At 45.8% G+C, this 10,000-nt stretch overlaps 1 protein-coding gene across 1 annotated transcript in view; it reads right to left on the bottom strand.

Moving 5' to 3' along the window:
* Positions 1–10,000, bottom strand: part of LOC138946601 (uncharacterized) — a 61,184-nt gene that overhangs the window by 47,684 nt on the left and 3,500 nt on the right. Inside the window, exons 3-4 of the mRNA XM_070318045.1 lie at positions 3,804–3,898; positions 3,465–3,527 (exon numbers count right to left, since the gene is read on the bottom strand). Of these exons, the coding sequence (XP_070174146.1) occupies positions 3,465–3,527; positions 3,804–3,898 (158 nt within the window). The remainder of the gene's footprint in view (positions 1–3,464; positions 3,528–3,803; positions 3,899–10,000) is intronic.

Genomic DNA, 10,000 nt, shown 5'->3' with positions numbered 1-10,000 from the left:
GTACCTGAAGATGGTAGAAATTCTCCTCCAGTTCACACGCGCCAGTAGAGATGGCGACTGGAATCTGCATCTTCAAGCTTTCACGGCAATGCTCCCCTACTTCATGAGATATAATCATACCAACTATGCTCGATGGGGCACAGTCTACGTCAGTGAAATGAATCAGCTCCCCGAAGAAGTGAAGAAAGAATTTGAAGCTGGGCACTTTGTTGTGAAGAGGAGCCAGAGCAAGTTCAACCAGGTGGACCCAGATCAAAGTCAAGAATGGCTGAACGGGATTGGAAAGTCATGTGGAGGGATTGTGGGCATCACAAAGACACCGTCTGCTCTGAACCGTTGGGCCCTCTCGTTCAATCTCCGATCTCACATTGCAGGAGAAACAAGAGCAGTCTTTGGAGCAGAGGTTGACGAGAAGAGCATTCACAACGAATGCAACAAGGCCAGAAAAAGACAAGACAAAACTGATGAAGAAAAGTTGTTTGACAACCTTAAACGCTTCAAGGTTTTTTCTCTGGATGTGCCTGAAGATCTGCAGAACATTGCATCGAAGGATCTTACAACCAAGAACATCGAAGAAAACCTGTTGACAGCACGTGAAAAAGGACAAGAACAGGTGAAAACATTTGTTCGGGAGAGACTTGTGCCCTGTGAAGAGAGGAAAGTGAAATTCCGCGATGCCCTGCCGAAGAACAAGCCTCTGACATTTGCCAGTCTGTACGAGGTGAAGCAGAAGGATGCAAAGAGTGGGAAACAAAAGACGGTCAAAGCTGACAGAAAGATTCTTCAGCGGTTGATCACGGCCTATGAAGCAGGGCGCAGTGTTGATCTTTCTGTGATCATGAAGCATGAGCTGATGCCAGTACCCCCTTCACTTGCTGAAACTGATGGCAGTTTAAGGTCAGGATCAAAAGCAAGCTTGCTTAAAATCCTCACAAGTGGTGTAAACTGTCCTCCAGGCATTGAAGCACATGAGCTTGGAGACAAGGCAACACTTGTCGTTGATGGGCAAGCACATGTTTGTGCACTTGGAAAGCCACAAGGTGCAGCTACATTTGGTGATCTTGCTGACACATTCGTCAAGTCTCTCCTTGCCCAAGGACATGCCTTTAAACGCACCGACATCGTCTTTGATCGGTATGATCAGCTGTCAATCAAAGGTGGAACAAGAAAGAAGCGGAGCAAAGGAGCTCAGCCCATCAGGAAACTGATAGAGTCTAAGGACACACCCCTGCCAGCCAAATGGGACAACTTCATGTCTCACCCTGAGAACAAAGCTGATCTGGCCAAATTTCTGTCTCGGCAACTCATCCTGCAGGCACCAGATGACAAAACTGTTGTGGTTTCCGGTGGTTTCAGTGATCCAACTCAAGTTGAGTCATCCAAGCCAGACGTGGACACGACTCCGCTAGAGGCCAGTCACGAAGAGGGTGATACACGTGTTGTTCTGCATTGTGTGAACAGCGATGCAACCAGCCTGGTTGTTTCTTCACAAGACACAGATGTAGCTGTATTGATTCTCGCATATTTTGACAAAATGAAGTGCAAGAAAGTGTGGATGAAAGCTGGCACAGCAAAGCGTAGACAGTACATCTCAGTTCACAATATTGCCAAGAGACCTGACATGGAGAAGGCAAAGCTCCAGAACTTGATAGAATTCCACGCCATCACTGGCTCGGATTCCACATCTTTCCTGTCTGGCCAAGGCAAGGTATCTGGGTGGAAAGTGTTTCAGCAACATCACCAGCTGCTGGCAAATTTGGGGAAAGGGCAGCTGACAGACGACACGTCAAAAGAAGCAGAGCAGTTCGTTTGCAAGCTGTACATCTCAAACTGTGAGACTGCAGATGGTGCCAGAACCATCATGTTCTGGAAAGCCACCGCCCCAGAAAATCTGCCCCCATCCAGTGATGCTCTGAGCTTCCACATCAAGAGAGCTCATTATCAGGCCTCAGTCTGGCAACAAGCTCATGAGAAGAAGCCGAACCTGCCGCCGATTGAAAGCATGGGCTGGCAACTGAAGGATGGCGTCTTCCTCCCCGTCCTGAAAACCCTTCCGTCTGTTCCAGACGCGTGCCTAGACATCATCTTCTGCACCTGCCAGAAGCAGTGCAGCAGTGGAAGGTGCAGATGCAGAAAGGCGAAGCTACCATGCACAGCAGCGTGCAAATGCCGGGAAATGCACGAGGAGTGTCTTAACGAGTGGTGAACTGACCGTGACCCTTTGGACGTGTGTGATGTTCATTGACCTTACCATATGAAATGTGAACATTTGACATTGTTTGCTGAATGCCTGTACATAGCTGATATGTTTACCTGTTGCTGAGCTTGTTCTCAACATGTTTCGGAAGTTTTTTTCTCGTGACAGAGTATTATGGAACATTAACGTTTGTCATGCTTCAGATTTGTGTATATTGTGTTATACGGTAATTGCCACAGAAATACCATGACATCTTAAATGTTGTTGAAATTTGTACTGATTATGCAACGTTATTGATACAAACGTATGTTGAAACAAAAGTTGATAATAAATAGAGTGGTTATGTTTAAAGAATTGTCAGTTTTTGTGTGTGGGTGAGTTTTCAGGCTTGTGGCGGCCATTTTGAATATTTAATGATACAGGACAAACTAGCAAATATACACTTTGTCATACAGCAGAAATGGGAAGAGCACACCATAATTACTCACAAATGGCCTATCTCTATTTTAGGCCCCGTTTTTGAGAATAAATGGTCCAAATAGTGACCTTTGACTTTGACCTTGACCTTGACCTTTGACCTAGTTGATTGTGCACCATTGATCTGAACCCCTGCTGAAATGTAATTGTTGAATCAGATGTCCAGTGTGTACAACAGATGAGCCACTGCAAATCTTGATGGCGTCCAAGTTTAAACACATCTGAAATATGGGGTCAAAATGACCCTGACCTTGTCAGAATGATGATCAATGTATATTCATTTTAATGCTGAATACCTACTGGGTAATATCACTTATTTTTAGTGATTAGTTCGCAGTAGTTTACTGTCAAAAGACAACTTAAAATGCACACATGACAAAACAGTACAAGTCAATATTGTCAAGTCTCATGTGACCTTGACTTAAGGTCAAGGTCAAATACTCTGACAAGGCAACCATTGCCTATCGGTCATCTACCAACTAGCCAACAATTAACACTGTATCTCTAAAAACACCAAAGATATAAGCATTTGTTTGAGAATTAGTAGTCTCTTGATATCATGGCGGCCATCTTGGAAACCGTTGAATAGTAACGAATATAGGCATTTTTGACTTTGGCAACAGGCAGAAATGAATTCAGCACACCCAAATCCATAAGAATCAACCTGTTGCCCTTAATTACCCACAAATGCCTACCTCTTTTTATTTAGGCCTCTTTTCGAGAATTTATCCTAGTCTAAGCGTAGAGATACTTGAAATCACACACATTATGCTAATACACTATCTCTCACCTCTGTTAATGGCAGGCGAACTAGTGCACACGGCTTCAAAGTCCTCCACTTTGCAAGGGATTGCTGTATTAGTATAGGAAAAGACAAATATAAACATATTATGTAACAGACATTCAATCACACACACACACACACACACACACACACACACACACACACACACGCACGCACGCACGCACGCACGCACGCACGCACGCACGCACGCACGTATGCATTCACACACACACACACACACACACACACACACACACACACACACACAAATATTGCATATACGCATCATTAACAAACCAGTAACATGTCACCCGTCACAACAAAAATTAATATGACGTCACTTACCCATGCGTGGATTGATCTGGCCAACTGCATGTGGTCGACAGCTGACGTCAGAAACTTGCTTGCTGTTGACACACGTCACGATCTTCGCGAAAGACCTGGGAGAGAAAAACCAAGATGATTGTGTTATTGAAGTTAGATGATTGTGCAAGTACTTATATTTGACAGCAAACAAGGGTTCGTCAGAGAAACCTGTAAGAGCCTACCACAGGCACTCGTCACGAGCCTACCACCGGCACTCGTCACGAGCCTACCACAGGCACTCGTCACGAGCCTACCACAGGCACTCGTCACGAGCCTACCACAGGCACTCGTCACGAGCCTACCACAGGCACTCGTCACGAGCCTACCACAGGCACTCGTAACGAGCCTACCACATGCACTCGTCACGAGCCTACCACAGGCACTCGTCACGAGCCTACCACAGGCACTCGTCACGAGCCTACCACAGGCACTCGTCACGAGCCTACCACAGGCACTCGTCACGAGCCTACCACAGGCACTCGTCACGAGCCTACCACAGGCACTCGTCACGAGCCTACCACATGCACTCGTCACGAGCCTACCACATGCACTCGTCACGAGCCTACCACAGGCACTCGTCACGAGCCTACCACGGGCACTCGTCACGAGCCTACCACAGGCACTCGTCACGAGCCTACCACAGGCACTCGCCACGAGCCTACCACAGGCACTCGCCACGAGCCTACCACAGGCACTCGCCACGAGCCTACCACAGGCACTCGTCACGAGCCTACCACAGGCACTCGTCACGAGCCTACCACGGGCACTTGTCACGAGCCTACCACGGGCACTCGTCACGAGCCTACCACAGGCACTCGTCACGAGCCTACCACAGGCACTCGTCACGAGCGGGGCGGGATCATGAAGGACGGGACCTGGGCTGGGATAAAAGAGTCGAGGTCAGAGACTTGGGGCCTGGGATAAAGTGTACCCTCACCGCAGTTTATCCCGGACTACAGTCTTTAAACTCGACTCCTGGGCTGAAGCGAAACTGGGTGCCACCTAACTGAGCATGAACAGCACTTCAACACTTCATCACCCCGATCAACCCAGAGAAAGTCAGAAAACCCTTACACTACAGATATTACCACACAGAAAACCCTTACGCTACAGAGATTGCCACACAGAAAACCCTGACGCTTCAGAGATTACCACACAGAAAACCCTCACGCTACAGAGATTACCACACAGAAAACCCTCACGCTACAGAGATTACCACACAGAAACACGCTACAGAGAGTACCACACAGAAAACCCTCACGCTACAGAGATTACCACACAGAAAAACCCTACAGTTAGTCAGATAGTAAATAATAGGCGATGGATTAAGATCACAGATTCCAAAACAGAACAGTTCAGAAACTCCTACTTCGTCAAAACAGTGAGAGAGTGGAACAATCTCGATGAGACCACAACACACATGAGAACAGCCAACGCCTTCTCCACGGCGATTGGCAAATCGGGGGTGTTCTGAACTACCCCCCAGGATCCGTTTTTAACCCTGTTTTAAAGTAGGTAGTAAGGTTTCTATTGATAGGGAGCGCAGCGCACTCCTACAATTGCGACGATGGCCAAAATTGACCCCTGCAACTTATCAAATCCGGGATTTAAATGCAATACATTCACCAAAAAAGTCAAACATGACATCAAAATGCCTCACTTTGACCGATAGTTTGCTTAGTGTATCCCTTACAGAACCCCACTATGTTTGGTACTGTCGGAAAGCTCATTGCATCAGCTTTCCCGCCGTGTATTTCGTTGGTTAAAAATACCCGCCCACAGGAAATCGTGACATAAACAAACTTTAAGATTTAACCAATCAGCTTGTCTGCCTTCAAGAAAGGGCTAGCAACGGCCTCCTCATTGGTCAAATCAGCCCAGGGGAAGTAACACTGTATCATTTCCTATCGCTATACGAAAGCAAAACCATGGCTGACGTACACCGATTGACAGCGCTTCTCAACTGCGATTCGCTTGAAAATAACCACGGACTCCGAGATTTGTTGTCGGATTTCTTTGCCGAAGACGTTGCTGGATTCAGTGACTCCGATTCTGATGCGTCTGACGCCGAGATATGTGACGCTGATGCTGAATATGTGGACGAAGAGGAGTCAGACCGTCCCCTCGTCAGTGTCGAAACCCCCATTGGCGTTTCTAATGACACTGCATCAACTGCAAGAACACATGTAGTTGAGGCGAGTGGTGGAGGAGATGTGATGGAGGTGCATGCTGCAGTTCCTTAATTGCAACAGGGCTGTGATGTGCTCGAGAGAGCTCGCCTTTGTTGAGGGCCCCAAAGGGGGGGTGTCATCACGATCACGGGAAGGGAAATTTTAGCTTTCACGATCACAGTTACCTTGATTTTTGTTTTCACGATCACGAACACCAGTGGCAAATCACGGTCACGGTAAAAGTTGCAGGTACAGAAAGCACGTGTCAAAGTAAACACAACCACACAGTAATTCGCTCCTCTGGATCTATTGTTTATTCAACACAAAGTGAGAACTGTTGCACTTTTTTATTTTTATTTTTTTAGTTCTCTTTCATACACACATAGAAATTCATTTCATGGTTTGTAATCAGTAACAAGAATGTTGTTTTCATTGTTTTCTCTCTCTCTCTCTCTCTCTCTCTCTCTCTCTCTCTCTCTCTCTCTCTCTCTCTCTCTCTCTCTCTCTCTCTCTCTCCCTCTCCCCCCTCTCTCGCCGTCTCTCTCTCTCTCTCTCTCTCGCTCTCTCTCTCTTTCTCTCTCTCTCTCTCTCTCTCTCTCTCTCTCTCTCTCTCTCTCTCTCTCTCTCTCTCTCTCTCTCTCTCTCTCTCCCCGACACTCTTTCACATTCAACTCCCACACCCTCACTCACACACATGAATATATACTTACACAATTTCACATTTCCAGAGCTAAATCTTGTAAACCCATTTTCTCCAAAACTATTGGGTGGATTGAAATTAAAGTACATGTATGTGTGATGGGTTCTTTATTTTCAACTTTGCCGTACAATTTGAGGTACACCATCGCCTGGTTTCATGGGCTTGAAAAACAAACAGGAATGCTACAGGCCAAAAATAGTTTTACCTGAAAGAAGCCACAGTGCCAGTGGCTTCGCCACAAGCCTGAGCCTGCGAAGCAGGCGAGCCAACTAGGGGGGTCCGGGGGCATGCCCCCCCGGAATTTTTTTCAAAAAACGGTTAAAATCTGTGCAATCTGGTGCATTCTGGGCATCATTTTCAGGGCTGTAATAGTGTTGTGATCTTGTTAAAAATCCCATTTTAGCTTCCCCCCACCACCATTCAACACACCTCCAAACTGGTGAAAACAACACTACTGTGCGCTGGCTTCATTGAGACCGGCGCCCGGTCGCGTTGCGCGATATTCACACGGATCGTTTTTGCGGAAATGTTTCAACTTCACCGGAATAAATTTGACTTTACCGGATTTTGAAAACGGCTTTATCGGATTTCCGGCAATTACCGGAAAAGTAGCATGCCTGACAAAATCCCCCACGAACATGCCTTTGATCGTCTTTGACATGAGGATCAAGTGACCCAAACTGGCACGTCTCCCCGCCATTGTTTCTGAATTTAACCCATTGTTGATATTAGAGTTTACAGGCGCTAAAATAAATCCAAGCTTAATGCAAAGAAGCGACAATTAGAATCTATGCCAAGCATGTCCACGTTGCTGGGATGAAAAACACATTTCTAGTTTCGGTTTTGGCTACACGCAGACTCGATCTCGAGCCAGTCGAGGTCACACTGAGCGAGTGACAGCCGGACGTGGCAATGTCGACAATGTCAATGATCTCACTCAAACTCAAAGATCTTGAACAAATTTCAAGATCTTTGCCTACATGCAGAACAGTCATAGAGCAACATAGATCAACATATCTTGATATTTCTTCTTCTTCTTCTTCTTCGGCGTTCCAGGAATCTTGATATTTCGTCTTCGGGAAGACCGACCCGTAGCCTGACCTTTCCACCAAGGAAGGCATTCTCGCCGCCTGCTTTGGTCTGGCTTGAATCCACAAAATATAACAGAAGTTCGATGACAGTACTGCTGCACGCCATTTTTGATCTTCGAGTTCGAATTTGACTGAATGCACTCAAAACTTTTGCACGAAGCCCTTCCATTGGATGAAGTTTGGCAGACTTTAGCAATTTGCCTTCTGATTGGATCTCTTTTTTTGTGTGATTGGTTCTCTTAAAGGGAAGCAATCGCTGTCAAAATCATATTTCTGAATGTGTTGTTGCTTCCCTTCAATCGGGATTGGCTCCTTGACGAATAGAGGATCATAGAGTGATACAGCTGTGAAAAATGTACGTTGAAAATAAAATGCTTTGCAATAATGCCCATCACGATCACGAAAACAAATGACGATCACGATCACGAGACTTGATTTTTTTGTCATCACGGATCACGGGCAAAGTCCCATCACGATCACAGAAATGGAAATTTCGGCAATCACGGTCACAGAAAGGTCAAAAAACGCCAATCACGATCACGATTTTAAGCCCTTTGGGGCCCTCTTTGTTGCTGCAAAGCCAATGGAACTGGCTGCAAACAGATTAAAGTTCATGACGCTGCACCCGGTGATACTCGTCGTGGATGTATCACCCAGTTTGATCCGGAGGAGATTGTAGCTCTACAGCTCTCAGTGCAAGACATGGATAAAGGTGATGTTGGAGGTGGTGTCAACATTGATGTGCAAGAGCCAGGGGCGGATCAGTTGCTTTGTAAGGGGGGGGGCACTTTGAATCGAAAGTGAATGTGATGGGCGCGAAGCGCCCGAATTTTCTAGAGGGGTCCGGGGGCATGCCCCCCCTGAAAAAAATTTTGCCCAAAGAAGCAAAATGGTGCCATCTGGTGCCATTTGAACTTAGAAATGGTCATAGAATCAGCATAGAAAAATCTTTTTTTTTCTTCTTTTTTTTTCTTTTTTTTTCGGGGGGAGGGGGGCACGTGTCCCCTGTGCCCCCCCCCCCTCGTCCGCCCCTGAAGAGCTTTTGTGGTGAACAGACTGTCACAGTGGAGGAGTTGCTGTGTTTGGGATCTACATTCTGATCTATACGTATTCCTATTTGATGCCAACAAAGTGACTGACACGAGTAAGTTGATTTTGTTCAAGTGTTTGTCAAACTATTTACACCCCCGGTATAGGGGTGTGTATGGGTTTCGGTCGATGTGTTTGTTTGTTTGTTTGTGTGTTTGTGTGTTTGTGTTCGCATATAGATCTCAAGAAAGAACGGACCGATCGTCACCAAACTTGGTGAACAGGTTCTATACATTCCTGAGACGGTCCTTACAAAAATTGGGACCAGTCAAACACACGGTTAGGGAGTTATTGGTGGATTAAGATTCTACAAGGACTTATAGAGAAACATATTCATGGTCAAAGGGAAATAACCTTCTCAGTTGGTGGCAGTGAGAATGGGTGCAGTGAGAATGGTTATTTCCCTTTGACCAACGGGGGTGATTTTCCTACCTCGAAGGAATTTCTTGTTTTTAAATGGACACAAACGTGCGCGTGATGCATGTGACCTCTTTAATCCTGATAATGACAGTGAAAATGTGTGCTAATGTGTATGACATGTATTTGACCGTTTTCCTCCACGTGTATGATGTAAACAAAGCCTTCAAAAATGGTGATACTTGTTCTTTTAACCCTTCGTTTTTGATTTAAAGGATGCATGACAGATCAAAGTACACTTGTGCAACATTTGGAAGGGTTAGGTTAATTTTCAACCCCCGTTGCTAAGGAAAATGTAAAGCTGGTGCCTTCCAAAACTTTAAGCCCGATTTCTCAAAATGGCCGCCGGTCAACTTCTTTCATAAAAATGGCCGTAATATCGTTATTTATTGACCTAGAGCTATAATTTTTTTTAAACATCCAGGAAAGACTCACAATTTCAAAATAATACCTAATTCAAATCATCCAATTTGCGACTTTCCATTTGTAAGTAATATTTTAATGGACAATAAAGTGCTGTTATCATTATTCTGTTATTATGTTTAGCAAGGTCTTAAACGATCCCCCCCCCACACACACACACAAACACACAACCCCCCACCCAACTCCCTCCCCCCTCCCCCCTCCTGTCCATAAACAAACTATGAATGCCGAAATTGCCGTGAGAAAAAGACCACAACCCGGACAGACAGGTAACAGCCACAGGCA

Source organism: Littorina saxatilis, linkage group LG14, assembly GCF_037325665.1.
Source record: "Littorina saxatilis isolate snail1 linkage group LG14, US_GU_Lsax_2.0, whole genome shotgun sequence".
NCBI lineage: Eukaryota > Metazoa > Mollusca > Gastropoda > Littorinimorpha > Littorinidae > Littorina > Littorina saxatilis.
The sequence above is the reverse complement of the archived record's forward strand: the minus strand, read 5'-3'. Positions and strand labels throughout refer to the sequence as shown.